The sequence below is a fragment of the Littorina saxatilis genome, linkage group LG17, assembly GCF_037325665.1.
Source record: "Littorina saxatilis isolate snail1 linkage group LG17, US_GU_Lsax_2.0, whole genome shotgun sequence".
Lineage (NCBI taxonomy): Eukaryota > Metazoa > Mollusca > Gastropoda > Littorinimorpha > Littorinidae > Littorina > Littorina saxatilis.
Window position 1 is genome coordinate 38,857,266 of NC_090261.1, and position 17,498 is coordinate 38,874,763.

A 17,498-nucleotide genomic window follows, 5' to 3' on the forward strand; every position below is an offset into this window, starting at 1 on the left:
GACAGTATTCAGTTATTCTGCAGAAAAACAGAAATGCTGGAGAAAAACTGTTTGTTTTTGCAGCATTTCTGCATAATGTCATCTTTCGCGAGAGCAACGTTTTTTTCTGCAGTAAAACAGTTTTACTGCAGTAAAATTAAAATCAAGAATGCTGCAGTAAAACGGTGATGTTGTTTTACTGGAGAAAAACTGTTTACACTTTTGCTGCAGCATTTTGGCATTATTCAGTTATTCTGCAGAAAAACAGAAATGCTGGAGAAAAACTGTCTTTTCTGCAGCATTTCTGCATAATGTCATCTTTCGCCGAAGCAACGGGTTTTTCTGGAGCAAAACATTTTACTGCAGCATTCTTGATTTCAATTTTACTGCAGTAAAATGTTTTGCTGCAGAAAAAAACGCTGCTTCGGCGAAAGATGACATTATGCAGAAATGCTGCAGAAAAGAACGGTTTTTCTCCAGGATTTGTCTTTTCTGCAGAATAACTGAATAAAGTCATAATCCGCAAAGGATACGCAAGGGTCGTAGCAGACGACGGTGTATGCATGTCGCCAGTTCCTCTCAACAGTCAAAAGCCATCACTAGAGTTCTTGTGAATCACAGCCGTTTGTTTCGTGCATAAAAACGTGCTATTGCAGATAAGCTCACATCGAGTCGCATGCAAATTACTAACTGACGACTACATTGTGGAAAAGGGAAACTGGATCACACGGGTTCACGATGGCTCAGGGGTAAGATAAACCACGCAAAAATAAATTCCTTGAACATTGTTCGCTCTTTACGGAGGGCACCTAGGACATGATCAGGGGCGGACGAGGGGGGGGGGGGGGGGGCACAGGGGGCACGTGCCCCCCCCCCCCCCCGAAAAAAAAAAAAGAAGAAAAAAAAAGATTTTTCTATGCTGATTCTATGACCATTTCTAAGTTCAAATGGCACCAGATGGCACCATTTTGCTTCTTTGGGCAAATTTTTTTTCCGGGGGGGCATGCCCCCGGACCCCCCTAGCAAATATACCTTTTCGGTATCTGAGCAGCTCTTGCGAGACACGCTATTTGTTATGCTTTGAACATCGCGAGAACTTCGAACCTTGGCTTGTGCAGCTCGCACGAGATCGCTGTACCGCATGCTTTGCTATGCTCTGAAGTTTGCGAGAGATTACGAGAGCTTGGAATACCGATAGAGTCTAATCGGGTGCTTCGCGCCCATCACATTCACTTTCGATTCAAAGTGCCCCCCCCCCCCCCCCCCCTTACAAAGCAACTGATCTGCCCCTGATGATGTTCTCAAGCGGTGAGTGTTTAAATGAAAGGGTGTTTGTACTGTGTGTAAAAGCCTGACCGTATCTGTGATGGTTTACGGGAGGCTTACTGTGCCTTTAACTGAAATGAATATTTTAATCCAACAGCATTTGTGTCTTGACCAGTCATTGACATTTTAGCAGGTCATGCATTCATGTCAGAGGACGGTTGGGAGGTATGGAAAATATGTGTCAGTCATTCCAAGGAGGCTTTTGGTGACAAATGTCTCTTTCAAAATGTATAAGTTCTGGCAAATTAAATGAGTATCTCCAGGGCGTAGATGACAGACGAGTTGTAAATTAAAGGATATTTTTCGAGGACGATCGCAAGTATACATGTACGTTTATCAATATGATTATATAATTTCGGACGCCTGTTGTTCCGACTCATAGGTTTACCAAGACCAAAGAAATGATTTCGGTTGGCAAATTCACTGCGGGACAACAAGATGGCGGCTTACAACAGTTATTGAGCTCGCTCCACGTCAACCAAGCCTCATTTAGCTCATATCAGCTGGAGAGAGACGTGAAAATGGCTCAGACACTTATTGTTGTCGTCATCCTTTCGATTGCATGGCTGCAGTCGTTTGTTGTTTGGAGCTTTGATCCGTTTATGGATCAAACAATGTTTATGATCGACTGGAAAGGCCCTCTGCTTGAGCCGATCGTGAGTCGTCTGCTAACTAGTACTTCAGTAGTAGTGCTAGAAAGTTTACAGTTCCAACTTCAGATCATACCATCCACAGATAATTATGTTTTGATCAAGAAAGACGCAAAGTTGTCAATCTCATTCGGTACCTCTCAATCTTTCTTTTCGGATAAACTATAACAAAAAATTAAATCAGTCCAGTGCCAGTGGCACCAAAAATACAAGAAAAATACAAAATGTACTGTGTCATTGAGGGACCTGCATGTGCAGTGCAGATCAACCTACTTCACAATTTTGTTAACGATAAAACAGATGTTAGAGCAAACCAGTAAACAAACAATTAAGCAACTGGGGTAGTGTCAACCAGCAGTCGTTGATACTTTACCAATTTAAAGTGTGAAAGTTAGGGCAACGTACACTATAAAAACAAGAGGCGAAGCCATCAAGGCTCACGTAAGAAATCGACAAACAGTAACACAAACTCAATCACTCCGTCACACACACACACACACACACACACACACACACACACACACACACACACACAGAAAGAGCATAGGTGAAACTGTGCAAGAAAGCGAGACACTAGATCTAGATCTGTCTGTCTGCATGTAGCCTACTTACAAGGACACGACTGCCAACTAGTCTCGGCGCGCTCAAAATAATAATGACCGAGACTGTCAGTACTTCCTTCGCGTGACGTCTAACCCTCTTACGTCATAATGTGACGTCAATGTAATGTGACGTCTTCAAATGTTAGAGTTTCTACCACAGACATACACACGCACAGACGCACGCACGCACGCACGCACAGACAGACAAAGTTACGATCGCATAGGCTACACTTACGTGAGCCAAAAAGTATAGGTATAACTGCAGTATAACCCATCAAATTTGCAAAGTTACAAACCTACTGGTTCATATGCACTACTCAGTTTCACAGATTCTTTTCTGACAACGATGATTTTGACAAATTACCATGACTGCATAAATGGATTTGGTGCACATCTGGCTGCATGTGTGTGTTTTTGAATAAACCATTATCAGCTGGCTTGATCGCTGTTACGTGTATATGTGAAAGAAATCAAATGTAGCAATGTTTTATAATGGGTTGCCTTATTTCAATTATCCTTTTTCTTTCAGGAAGGAATCTCTTCTGAAAATGTGGTTGTTATGACCAAGGACAAAGAGCAGTACCGATGCATTCTGCCAGAAGTCTATGACAAAAAACGCCTGGTTGGTATAGATCTCCTCTTTTTCTGTATGAACGATGTATGGGGAGTTACAAAGATCTCATAAGCCTTGCAGTGCAGAGTAGTGTTCAGATCTTTTTGTTGACATTTATCATTTTATGTAACTACATGTACTTTTTCCCTGCAAAATGAGTTCAAGCCAAAGTTAAATGCTTACATGTGATGATGTATATCATTATTGTGCTAGTTTCTTTACTTTAACTTATATAAGAGCTTGAAATTGAATAGATTATCACACTTGGCATAGTTTACAACTATTTTTAATTTTTTTATTGCCATACATCATTACATGTATTACTTTTTTGCTCTTTTATTGGCCAGTTTCTCAGCTGAAATATGAAGAACTTGCGTGATGTAAATGTTAAATGTTGTGTAATTCCTGTTGATATTTGGAAATATATATCTACACTTACCTACTGTAGGAAGGTTACTGTGGTATTTATGGTAGTCTGGATTATCAGTGGATTTACTATGTTTGTTTCAGGAAGGTGCTGATGAGTACCAAGGCCCTACTGCGTCAACACTTATGGCTAGACTTTTTCAGCAGACAACATGTTCTTACAGGGTATGTACATGCTTTTTTGCCTGAAGCCTGTGTGTGTGTGTGTGTGTATATGTGTGTGTGTGGACATATTTATGTGATATTCAACCCTGAAGCAACCCATGATTTATAGTTCATAGTCACACAGGGATTAGTGCCTGCTATTGCTACATTTACAAAATACTTTGAAATTGAAGGTGGTAAAGTGAGAGGATTGAGAAAGTTTGTGTGTGTGTGTGATAGTGTGTGTTTTGCCTGTGTAGGTTTCTCAGAATCTTGTTGACTACTTTTGTCATTGCAGCTTGAGAGTTACTGGACATATGAATTATGTCATGGGAAGCATCTCAGGCAGTACCATGAAGCGAAAGAACAAGGAAAGGTAAGCTTAGCCCAATGTGTTTTATAAACCTTTATAGTGAAATCCCCCTTGACCCCCCCTCCCCCCCCCCCCCCCAATTTATTAAGACCTCCCTCTTTTTCAGATTTTTTGTTAATAACCTCTGTAAATTTACCTCACTTTTAAGACCTAATGTTCTGAGTTAGATTTTTAGAGATCTTAAAAGAGGGGTTCCACTGTACAGCAGTACCTGCGATGTGTGGACCCTCCCATGAGAGGACACCTCCCTTAGAAGGACACCTTCTCTTGTCCCTTTTTATATTATCTCTACCAAAGTATACCTGTCATGACAGGACACCTGCAATGTAGGGACACTTCTGGCTGGTCCCAAGGGTGTCCTTTCATCGCAGGTACCACTGTATTACCAAAGAGTCAATCAGAATACACTTCACACACAGAGAGAGAAACGGTCGTGTTATCACAACAACCAGTCACAATTGAAGTGCAAGAACACATCAACATTTTTATTTTGATACGAAAAACTGTCATATGAATTCAAAACTCGTAGGACTTACTGGTTGACCATTACTTTTCAGAGGATGTAAGTCACTTGTTCATTTCAGTGCTTGTTATTCTCTCGGGTGCCAAAGATTGGTTCCGCATCACTCTTTCTTACTCTTGTTAAACATGTTATATTTAGAACACTCACATCTGATCATAGCACTTTGCCTCATTTGATTTCAAGTTTTTGTTTTTTGTTTTGCAATCTGATGACAGAAGACAAAGCTACAGGAATATTTCCTTGGATTCGGTGACCCCAACTTTGCTGGTACTGCCGCAGGCAGTGACACTACAGGTTAGATGTGTGTGTGTGTGTGTGTGTTTATATTAGGATTTTCTCTGAAAACGTGTATTCATTATTGTTTAGTGATTTGTTGGTTCCATTTTTGCTCTGTTTATATTGTCAGTAACATTGTTTGTATCAGTCGAGCTTATATTTCCTTGTCAGCAGTTTATTTTTTTTAATTTTATTTTTTTTAAATTGCAGACCAAGCAGATGGTACTCCACCACCTGCAGACGCAAATGTAAGTTAAACTGTTAAACTATGCCTGAATTGTACAAACACGTGCATTTTACATTGATTTTCTAGAGAACATTACTTTTGCTAGATTGCAAACAACAACGATCATTAGGCATTATTTGAGTGCCTATGTGTATATGCAGAAACATGCTAACAGACATGCATTGGTTGCATACACAGACACAAATGCACAGAGTTACAGAAAGTTTGACAGGCTCATACATACACACACGCATGTACAGGGTGACACACACAAAGTGACACATGCACACACATGCACACACACACTCTCTCTCTCTCTCTCACTATCTCTCTTGAAGCAAGCAAGTATAATTTCAGCTCCAACCATCCAAACTGTTTAAAAAGTTACTTACTTCCTTCCAGGTAAAAAGCAGGCGCATAGATGGGGTGGACCTCCCATACTATGAAGTGACGATGAAAGAGGGAACACCGTGTGACCTGACGGGAAAACCGCGGCTGACACGCGTTTTGTATGTGTGTCAACCTGACGGGCACGGAGAGGTGTACGAAATGAAGGAAACATCAACCTGTGAATACGAAGTCATGGTGCTTGTTTCTGTCTTATGTTCACATCCTCACTTCAGGTACGTTGTGATTCTGTATACAGTGGAACCCTCCTTGTCAGACCTCAAACAACCTGAGAAATTCAGGTCTTTAACTCATTGTCTCCCAGGTACGGATATATTCGTACCCACTCATATGGCTCTATCTGACCAGGTACGAATATATCCGCTCAGACTGTCAGCTTCAGTCGCTTCCTGTAACGTCCATACAACGCCTGCATTCCAGCGTGTTGATACACAGTTACTACAATTCTGAGTGACCTGCTGCAGCACAGCTGGTCTAGGCTAAAAAAAAACTTGGTCAACATAGGTGGGGTAGAAAGTGTTAAAAGGAGGGAGTCTGAAAATTAGGCTAAATTTACAGAACAAAAGATCTTGAAAATTAAGGTCTTAAAAAGGGGGAGGGGGGGGGGGGGGGGAAGAGGGGATCTTTAAAGGGGGATTCCACTGTAGAACTAAGAAGTATGTGGAAAGATGGGGGAGGGCGGGTGGATGTGATTGGAGGGAAGATGTAATAAATATGTGATCTAATCAAATGGTAAGTACATAACTGTGATTTTGAATTTATCTGGTGTTTTTTCTCTTTGTAGTTTAGGTCAGTAATGCTGATGGGGTCTATGTCGACCAAAAGAGTGGGATTCCCTGTAGGTGGAGTTCCTGGAGGGGGATTCCCTGTATACAGGGAATCCCACCGGGTGGAGTTTTTCAATGAAACTTGCAAACCATACTCGAATTTCTAAGAAATATCAAAAAAGATTGAAAAACATCAAATTCTACTGATGTCGCCAAGCATCACGTGACTTTCAGCGATATCAGCGACACGCTACAGGAACTAAATCCTGTGGTATTCCCTGTATACAGGGAATCCCCCTCCAGGAACTCCACCTACAGGGAATCCCACTCTTTTGGTCGACATAGACCCCATCAGCGTCGGTAATGGCTATGCAAATAATGAAAAGTCAAGTCTGTATGTGTGTGTGTGTGTTTGAAGCAAGTGGGAACAGATGTGCAGAAACTGAAAGTGATTGTGATTGATGTCTGCTTTGTATGTGGATTTAATTTGCAAGTCTGCTTATTTTATTATTTGTTTTATGGAAGGGTCAGTGTACATGACTGTACAATGAGGAGAGAAAAAAAAGAAAAATCTTCAGCATAAATTAGCCCTATGCGCATGCTGATAGTTTGATGGTACACATTGCTTTCCTCAGGCCGAAGAACCCACCGATGAACAAGATCAGCTGTCACTCTTTGTCTGGATCACCACAGAAACCTCTCACCCTTGACACCTGGGAAAGAGAGACCAAGCGTTTAGATGCTGCACAACAGGTAATTGTCTCTGTCATTATTCACAGAGGTTTTGTTTTGTTTCTGTTTTTTACTCACCTGAGCTATCAGGAGGGTATTGGTAATGCCGCATTAGTAATGAGTAGTGTTAACCCAGATTGAATAACTATATACAGTGGAGTCCGGGTACAACGAATCTCAAGGGAGATACATTTTAGTTTGTTACATCAGCAATTTGCTGTAGAGTTTTCAACCCTAAATGGCAAGTTTTCCCACTCACCTTCAAATGATCGTCCCATCGATCTTTCCTTGGAGAGTACAATCTCTGCATGTTTTCAACAGCTTCATAATATAATCCATAGAGAGAGGCATAGTTCAAATGTTCACTTTACTGTCACAATTTTAGAAGTAAAATTTAAAAAGTCGTGTAAAAGCATGTACATGTACATTCTGATCAATCTCCGTGTCCGTCAAAAAAGACACTGCACACACTGACACTGCCGCGACACACGTACTAAGCTGTTTTGAAAAAGTCCAGAATGTTTGTCTGACGCTGCTCAGAACTGGCACACTTCTCCACTGTACACTCCAATTTGGAGATCATATCCAAGTCACAAACATCGCTGCACTTTGCCTGCAAGTAGCGACGTAGGGTATTGGCAGCAACACGTGCTTCTGTGGCAGTTGGTGTTGGGAGCGGTTCTGGGTCAACACAGCGGCGGTGGCTGGTCCGTGCACCTCCCGCTGTTTGTTCAGAGTTGGCTCATCACGCGATGTGCACTTGTGTTTGTGTATTTTTGTGTATTTTTGTCTTTGGCGACAATTATTAACATCAGTTCGTTATAGCCTTGTGACTTTTAGAGACAAAACGCCTCTGGGGCAATGAAAACGTGTTTGTTAAAAGAGGGGTTCGTTATGCAAATGAGTTCAAAAGGTTCGATGTAGCCGGAAAGTAACAAGTAAGAAATAGAAGGCTGTCTGCCGGAAAATCAATGGCAGTTTGTTGAAAGAGGGATTTCTTTATACCCAGGTTGGTTATAGCTGGATTCCACTGTATATATATATGGATTGATACAGGTCAGAATGGGGTCAAGTAGGAAGGAAATCATCGTTCTCTTGAACATTATTTGATAAAGCTAGACCAGCAAATACTTGGGTATAGATTCATATACGGTCGAGCCTGCCCTTGCGACCACCTCCCCAAAGTGACAATACAACCACCACTCCCATGGATCCCAGACCCGTTTTTCTTCTCATTAGTTCACCTTTCCATACCGACCACCTGTCTGTCACCACCATGTTTGTTTGCTTCCCTTGGGTGGTCCTTTTTGACAGATTCAACTGTATTACATATAAATTATAATAATAATAATAATAATAATAAATCAATTTTCTATTGTGCAAGTCCCGATTCACAGCTCCAAGCACTTTACAAATCAAAAACACCTCACACTTACACACATGATGAAAGTCGAGTCGTATAAGCATTTGCATTTTTGGTTCCTCTCAGCAGGAGTTACTGTTTGGCATGCCAGAAACAGATGAAAGCATGGAGGCGCCCGCACAACCCACAGAACGCAAAGTCCCCAAAATTCTAACGTCCAAGTCGACACCCGCCCTTGGGGTCAGCACATCCATTAATAAACTGACCGACCACCAGGTTCTGAGAGATCTCTTGTCTGGGGACTACTGTTTACAAGGGGTAAGTCTGCATGGCAGCTAAGCCTCTGCAGGTGTAGAAGTTTGATTTGAAGAGATGTGTTATTTTTATGTTATCAACAACAACAAATTTGTTCTTTTCACATGAATACTTCTATCACAGTCAGAAAAACACAAAAACAACACTCCCCTTCCCCTTCCCAAAAAAACTCTCACACATACACACAGAGATTTGCAGACACACACACACACACACACACACACACACAATCACACACACACACATACACACACACACACATCACCATTAGGCCAAAAAAAAAAAATTGTCTGTTTAGGGTAACATGACCAAAAAAAGTAGGGTCGGTAGGTAGGTAGGGTTTTTTTTTGTTTTTTTTTTGTAAATGCTATGTTGACTGAACATTCACTTCTTATATTTGATGAATACATGTTTCAAAACTAACGTATAAATAAAACAGAGAGAAAGGGAGAGAAAGAAACGCCAAATGTCTCTATTTAGCATTTTTACCTTTTTTTTTTTCTTTTTCTTTTTTTAAATCAAAAAAAAGTTTTTGGGTCGGCGCCAAATCGATAGGGTCGGTCGGGTTACCCTAAACAGACAATTTATTTTTTTTGGCCTTACCATAATGTTCAACCATAGCAACAATAACACACACACAAAAACACGCAATAAGGCTCAGCTGTGACTGATATTTCAAGGGACACCTAATACCAGTAAAGTGTAAATTTAGTCTCTCCAGTCAGATATTTATGTCACTATACAAGACTGGCTCATTTATCATAGATTTGTATTTTGCTATTTTCACATCACAAAAGGAAAGGGAAGGGTGGTATGAAGACTTTAATATCTGACCTTAATATCTTCCCTGATGACTTTGATATCTCCCTTCCAGCTTAACATTCGAGGTGATATTATTTTCATGCAAGTATTCTGATCATATGATATTTATGTGGTGACATTCAGTAATTCAGCAGACTTGTTCAACAGCTGTAATTATGAATCCATACATTTCAAATTTTGCTACTGTTGATTCCTCTTTCTCCAAAGCTTTTTTATTGACTGCTACCCCTGAGGACCCGTTTGTCTCAAAACCATAAACAAATATTTTTTAAAGGGCAAAATAATATGTAGTTGATGGTGTGCAGGGTGCGGGGTGGTGGAAACATGAAGTGTGTCTTGGCCGATACGCTCGCCAGTTCCACAAGGTGAGGGGTGTATTATCGCTATCTCTTTTGTGCTGATAGCAGTTTTGTATAGAAAGGTCAGTGTAGATTTTGAATTTTATGACATTTGTGTGTTTGTTTGTTTGCCATTGTGCGTGTGTGCATGTGTGTGTATTTAAATGTTTGCAAAAATAGTGTGAGTGCTTCTGCTCCACTGTTTATGTCAGTGTACACATACGTAGATGTGCCTTTTTTCATTTGTTGTTGCTGTTAGTGTGTGTGTGTGTGTGTGTGTGTGTGTGTGTGTGTGTGTGTGTGTGTGTGTGTGTGTGTGTGTGTGTGTGTGTTTTGTTTCTTGTGCGTTTGTTTGTTTGATGTTTTGTTTTTGAATAAAGCATAATTTTTCTTTCATGTTGCTCAGGATAAGAATGGAGAAGTTTCCGTATTGCTGGGCAATTTTGATGAAGAGGCACACATTCAGTGGCTGGCAGGACATCCCAATAAAAAACCAAAGCCTACAGGACAGAGAAAGTGAGTAAAAAATATCGCCTATATATTGTTAAATTTGATACATATACAGCATCTGAGCTAGATTTTAACTCACTCCAAAATGTCTGATCTGCATTTATGTATGCACTCAACTACACAAGCACACACACAGACACACATACACTTTGTAAAACTAGGCGTTTAGAACTGCGTTTTGTCCCCCCCAAAAATACAGTGAAGATGCTAATGAGTTGTGTTCAGTTACTGTGTTGAAATTAGTTTTGTGGTTCACACTTGAGTTAACAACGGCTTTTATGTCTTAGTTAAAGCCCCAGTATGTCTCAAATGGTTTACAAAACGATTTAAATCTTCCAATGAGAAAAGAAGTTCTAAGCTTTTGGAACACACTTGCAATAGCATTTAATAACATTACATGGAACTGTTCGTTTGCATTGCTATTTAGCTCGCGTAAACCACACACCAGATTTCGTGGTTTATCTAAACCCTGAGCCATCGTGAACCCGTGTGATCCACTTTCGTTTGTTTCACAATTTAGTCGTCAGTTTGTGATTTCAAGTCAATCTGCTGTATCTGCAATAGCACGTTATTGTGTACCTCTAAGAGTCACACGAACTTGTCGGCGGCGGCTGGCTTAAAAAAAAGCGAGCGCTATGCAGAAAAATCGTCTGCTTTGAGACACGACCTTTCGTGACCCTGCTTCCAGCCTATCTTTTTTTAAACTTTCAAAACTTCGAATTGTACTGATGTTGTCTTGCTGAAAAAAGAAATCTTTTATGATTTCGGAATGTTTGTGTTACAAGCTGTCAATTTATTATTTAGATTTTAAAAGTTAGTTCTAGCGCCAAAAACGAGGCGCCTGATTGTGGAAGAGACGGTCCACGAAAATAAATTCTTTGAAAATGTCTCACTCTCGACGGAAAGCAGCCAGAATGTTCCCGTTCAGTGAGCGTTCAAATGGAAGGGTGTTTGTAGTGTGTGTAAAAGCCTGACAGTATCTGTGATGGTTTACGGGAGGCTTACTGTGCCTTAAAGGTACAGTATTAACAATTTATAAAGGCTTAAAATGAAAGAAAACAGGGCCCACAGATATAAAGTCTTGAACCGGTAATGGTAATCATGGCATGATGTTTTTCCTTACAGATACCTGAACTACCTCTACACCGGTGGAGACCTTTGTGACTTGACAGGCAAACCTAGAAAGGTGGAAGTAAGACTAAAGTGAGTCGATCATTTATTTTGTTATTAGAAATGGAGGGATGTTCATCTAAAAAAAAAAAATAAAAAAAATAAAAATTCCTTCTTGTGTAAGTCATCATGGGCAATCTCCAGATATAACCCCGTCGGTTCGAATCTTCAAATGGTTCATAACTACAAACACCGTACCGTACCGGTTATGGATTCCTAGAACCGGAATGCGTACGGAACGGGAAAACCAACTTCATCGGCACTCCATATATACTCCAGTTATAGCCCCGTCTGCTTCTTTCCGTCCATATGATTTTCAGTAGAGACGGGGCTATATCGGGAGTATATATAGACACAGGACATCTTCTGAATTTAGTTATTTTAATTTTATATCCGTTTTCTGACAATCTAAAATCTGCACGAAAAAGGGTTTGCTTTTTGGAGATCATTTAATGCAGATAGCAAGGGGCGTGGAAAGAGGGGGGTGAAAAAGAGAGACGGGGTGATTTAATAGCCCCGTTTAATAGTAGCAAAAATAGCAAAAATAGTGTGTGTCTCTTTTTGTCATGGTCAGATTTCTTGACGGAATGAACCGTATCAGATCCCAGAACTTCTCTCCCTCTGTGACTGTCTCTTTCTGTCATGGTCGGATTTATCGTCGGAATAAACCATATCTGTTCCAAGAACTTCTCCGGCTTCCCGAGGCACGAAAACATAGAAATGCTAGGAAAGATATGGTTCATTTCGTTGATTAGTCTAGTCATGACAGAAAGAGACAGTCACAAAGAGAAGGATTTGTTCCCAAATCTTCTATCTCTCTGTGACTGTCTCTTTCTGTAATGGTCGGACTCATCAACAGAAAGAGTCATATTTGTTCCCATTTCTTCTATCTCTCTCTGACCCACTGTCGCTTTCTGTAATGGTCGGACTCATCAACAGAAAGAGTCATATTTGTTCCCATTTCTTCTATCTCTCTCTGACCCACTGTCGCTTTCTGTAATGGTCGGACTCATCAACAGAAAGAGTCATATTTGTTCCCATTTCTTCTATCTCTCTCTGACCCACTGTCGCTTTCTGTAATGGTCGGACTCATCAACAGAAAGAGTCATATTTGTTCCCATTTCTTCTATCTCTCTCTGACCCACTGTCGCTTTCTGTAATGGTCGGACTCATCAACAGAAAGAGTCATATTTGTTCCCATTTCTTCTATCTCTCTCTGACCCACTGTCGCTTTCTGTCATGGTCGGATTTATCAACAAAAAGAGTCATATTTTTCCCATTTCTTCTATCTCTCCCTGACTCACTGTCTCTTTCTGTCATGGTCGGATTTATCAACAGAAAGAGTCATATTTTTTCCCATTTCTTCTATCTCTCTCTGACTGTCTCTTTCTGTCATGGCGGGCCTTATGGACGAAATGAAGTAAGCCCTATATCTGTTCCTATCACTTCTATTTTTTGAGACTCGGAGAGCCGGATAAGTTCTGGGAACATGGTTCATGTCGACTCTTTGACTGTATCTTTCTGTCATGGTCGGATTTATCGACGGAATAAACCATATCTGTAACCAAATCTTCTCTCTGTCTTTCTGTGACTGTCTCTTTCTGTCATGGTCGGATTTATCGACGGAAAGAGCCATATTATTTTGTTCCCAAATCTTCCATCTCTCTGTCACTGTCTTATTCTGTCATGGCTGGACTTATGGACGAAATAAAATATATCTGTTCCCAGCACTTCTATTTTTGTGTGACTCGGAGACCCGGATAAGTTCTGGGAACAGATATGGTTCATGCCGACTCTGTGACTATCTTTCTGTCATGGTCGGATTTATCGACGGAATAAACCATATCTGTTCCCAAATCTTCTCTCTCTCTTTCTATGGCGACCTCTTTCTGTCATGGCTGGACTTATGGACGAAATGAACCATATCTGTTCCATGTTTCTGTGCCTCGGAGACCCGGATAAGTTCTGGGAACAGATATGGTTCATTCCATTGATAAATCCGACCATGACAGAAAGAGACCGCCACAGAGATATGGAGAAGTTTTGAGAACAGATATGGTTCATTCCTTCGATAAATCCGACCATGAGAGAAAGAGAGTCACATAGTGAGAGAAAAGTTCTGGGAACAGATATGGTTCATTCCGTCGATAGATCTGACCATTACAGAAAGAGACAGTCAGATAGTGAGAAAAAAGTTCTGGGAACAGATATGGTGCATTTCGTCGATAAATCTGACCATGAGAGAAAGAGACAGTCACATAGAGAGAGAAACGTTCAGGGAGCAGATTTGGTTCATTTCGTAGACAAATCCGACCATGATAGAAAGTGAGTCAGATAGAGAGAGTAGTTATGGAACAGATATGGTTCCGGCATTCTGTTGATAAATCCAACCATGACAGAAAGAGATGCAGTCACAGAGAGAGAGAAAAGTTCTGGGAACAGAATGATATGGTTCATTCCGTTGATAAATCCGACCATGGCAGAAACATACAGTCTCACAGACAGAAACGTTCTGGGAACAAATATGGTTCATTTCGTCGATAAATCCGACCATAACAGAAAGAGACAATCACACGGAGAGAGTAGTTCTGGAACAGATATGGTTTATTCCGTCTATAAATTAAATCCGACCATGAAAAAAAGAAACAGTCAGCTGAGAGAGAGAGAATTCGTTGATAAATCCGATCATGACAGAAAGAGACAGTCACACTCACAGAGAGAAAAAAGTTCTGGGAACAGATATGGTTCATTCCGTCGATAAATCAGACCATGGCAGAAACTCAGAGAGAGAGAGAGAGAGAGAGAGAGAGAGAGAGAGAGAGAGAGAGAGAGAGAGAGAGAGAGAGAGAGAGAGAGAGAGAGAGAGAGAGAGAGAGAGAGAGAGAGAGAGAGAGAGAGAGAGAGAGAGAGAGAGAGAGAGAGAGAGAGAGAGACGGAGAGAGAGAGAGAAGGAGAAAGAGAGAGATAGATAGAGAGAGAAATAAATCAGACCATGGCAGAGAGAGAGACAGAGAGAGAGAGAGAGAGACGGTCTGGGAACATATACCATTCATTCCGTCGATAAATCAGACCATGACAGAAAGAGACAGTTACAGAGAAAGAGAAGTTCTGTAACAGATATGGTTCATTCCGTTGATTAATCCGACCATGACAGAGAGATAGTCACAGAGTCATGACAAAAAGAGACAGACACAGCCAAGCCTGTCACTGACAAAGAACTTCTGGGAAAAGCCTGTTCATTATGACTCGTTCCGTCCACACACACATACACACAAACAAACGCACGCACGCACGCACGCACCCACATCCACACACACGCAGACGCACATACGCGCCCACACCCACGCACACGCAGACGCACATTTTATTCAGTTTTGCTATTGTAAGTATTCATGTCAAACCGCGGGGCTATTAAATCACCCCGTCTCTCTTTTGCACCCCCCTCTTTCCACGCCCCTTGCTATCTGCATTAAATTATCCCCAAAAAGCAAACCCTTTTTCGTGCAGATTTTACATTGTCAGAAAACGGATATAAAATTAAAATAACTAAATTCAGAAGATGTCCTGTGTCTATATATACTCCCGATATAGCCCCGTCTCTACTGAAAATCATATGGACGGAAAGAAGCAGACGGGGCTATAACTGGAGTATATATAGAGTGCCGTTGAAGTTGTTTTTCCCGTTACTAATTTTATAGTTAGCTTACCCATTCCGGTTCTACCGGGAATCCAGAATCGGTACGGTGTTGAACCATTTGAAGATTGAACCGACGGGGTTATATCGGGAGATAGCCGTCATCATGTTCCAGCATTATAAGAGTTCCAGAGATCCCCAAATTGCATGATTCTGCATTAAACTTTTATTTAAATTTTTTTTTTGGGGGGGGGGGGGGGGGGTCGGGGTCGGAGGGCGTCATGCTTTTAGGCTTTTTGTTGTTGTTGTAAATGTCATGATCTCATGGTTTTTACTGATAAATTAATGTATGAGTTTATAACACTGTTTGTTTTATCTACAGGTGTGTTGCTAACAGCCAGAGTCCTCATGGAGTTTCGCTGTTTTTGTCAGAACCTTCAAGCTGTGAATATGTTTTAGTCGTAAGTACTGATTTGTCCTTTTCCATGTTTGAACAAGTCTGTAGTTTTGTGCACATGGTTCAGACATGGGACTGGTCCGAATTTTATCGGAATTCCGATAATTTCCTTAGCTCACAGACCATTCTTGAGATCGATGCAAATTCGTTGAGAAAAAAAAGGGGGGGGGGTGGTGGTGGTGGTATGAACCGTTCAGCTGTAGCTGTCTGCGTCTGAAGTCAGTGCGTTCACACCCCAGCACTCGCGTGAACACATAGCAGTATCATGGGTCGCGTTTGATTGGCTGTCGATCTCCGACGATTATCGCCTAGGCCTAATTATTCACCGATGGCGGTTTGCGGGTTGTTTTGATTGGCTGCCGATCTCCAAACGCCGAAGGTGAAAAAGGTAGCATCATGGCGTCTGGATTCCGTATTGTTTTGTCGGCTGTGGAAGCTCTTACGATCGACGACCAAAGTGTGAAAAACAAGTGGAAAGCCAACTGGCTGTCAGAAGAAGTGACTATCATTATCAACAAGAAAGAAAGGCGCCAGCTCATTGGCGACAGTATCGCCAAAATATCCATTCCCGGTCAGGCCGTGTGGACGTGGTGCGACAACGGCCACTGCGTGATGAAATACGGACTTGGTGGAAAAAATGTGTTGGTTCTGAAAGTTTTCAAGTAAGTTTTGTGTGTGTGTGATTGTTATAAATTACACTTTTGTTTAAAATGCTAAAACATATTATTCTTGTGGTTTTTATAGCTTTTTAAAAAGGCATGATCTAATTTTTTGCTATCAGGAGAGGCCCCAAAATGGCCTTTATAATTCTAACATTCATTTTCCGTCAGGGGGGCTTTGTCCCCCTGAACCCCCTACCGGGGCGTTGCCCCTGGACCCCACCAGGGGCCTATGCGGCTTACTTTCCTACTTTTGGAACATTTGCTGGTCTCATGTCTGATGGTTACAATTGTTGGTTGTATGCGGGTAGGGTAAGGATAGATTCTTTCAGCAAACTTTTTTTCCATTTGCTTTCCGTTCTTTTCCTAAAAGTCAAACAGAGACAGAGACTCAGTGTTGTTCCTACTCCAAGGCCTCAGTTTTCGGTCATTGGTATATACTTTTTTTTTATCTTATGCATTCGTCTAACCCCTGGTCTATCAAACGTCTGATCATTTTAAAATGTAGGCCTTTTGACCACCATTTTCCTGCCAAGCTGACAAAGCCAGGACATTTTGACTCATACATTATTTTCAATCCATGTCCGACTGACCTTTTGTCTTCTGATGCTGGGAATAACACTGTGGTTTAAGACACACACACATGCTTGAATGTCAAAGGCACACATACACACAGAGTTTACACCAGGGACAGCAGTGTGTTTGTTTGTTTGTGTGTGTGTGTGTGTGTGTGTGTGTGTGTGTGTGTGTGTGTGTGTGTGTGTGTGTGTGTGCGCGGGTGTGTGCTGAACCCATATGTGAATGTGTGAGAAAAAAGATTTACGGAAGTAATGATGAAATGGGCGTGCATGTATGTAGTATGCAGTGCACATTTCTTGCAGACTGCTTCCACTGTGAACAATCAGTCATGCAACAGATTTCTCCTCCATAATTAAATCAACCCTGTGTAATTTTTCGATTGACAGGTTGAATCTGCCATGCTGTGTGAACTGATGGATCAAGCGGATGAAAATGCGCTTTTGAAAAATGTCAACTTGTAACATCAATCTCCAATCTGCCAACTTACACATCCTGATTTATCTGTGATCAGTTAGATTTAAAACACTGCATTTGTGTGTGGGAGAGAGAGAGAGAGAGAGAGAGAGAGAGAGAGAGAGAGAGAGAGAGAGAGAGAGAGAGAGAGAG

The 17,498-nt window shown here is 41.2% G+C and overlaps 1 protein-coding gene across 2 annotated transcripts; it reads left to right on the forward strand.

Moving 5' to 3' along the window:
* Positions 1 to 1,736: 1,736 nt before the first annotated feature.
* Positions 1,737 to 17,498, forward strand: LOC138952435 (endoplasmic reticulum lectin 1-like). Of its 2 annotated transcripts, none has more exons than XM_070324104.1 (14): positions 1,737 to 1,961; positions 3,087 to 3,179; positions 3,681 to 3,761; positions 4,039 to 4,116; positions 4,852 to 4,930; positions 5,123 to 5,160; positions 5,541 to 5,761; positions 6,949 to 7,066; positions 8,535 to 8,726; positions 9,851 to 9,910; positions 10,290 to 10,399; positions 11,519 to 11,596; positions 15,580 to 15,658; positions 17,279 to 17,498. In XM_070324104.1, the coding sequence occupies exons 1-14, from the start codon at positions 1,827 to 1,829 to the stop codon at positions 17,351 to 17,353; spliced, it is 1,437 nt and encodes a 478-aa protein (XP_070180205.1). In that variant the 5' UTR covers positions 1,737 to 1,826; the 3' UTR covers positions 17,354 to 17,498. The 2 variants fall into 2 exon arrangements, with proteins under 2 accessions (XP_070180205.1, XP_070180206.1); XM_070324105.1 differs by having other exon boundaries at positions 8,538 to 8,726.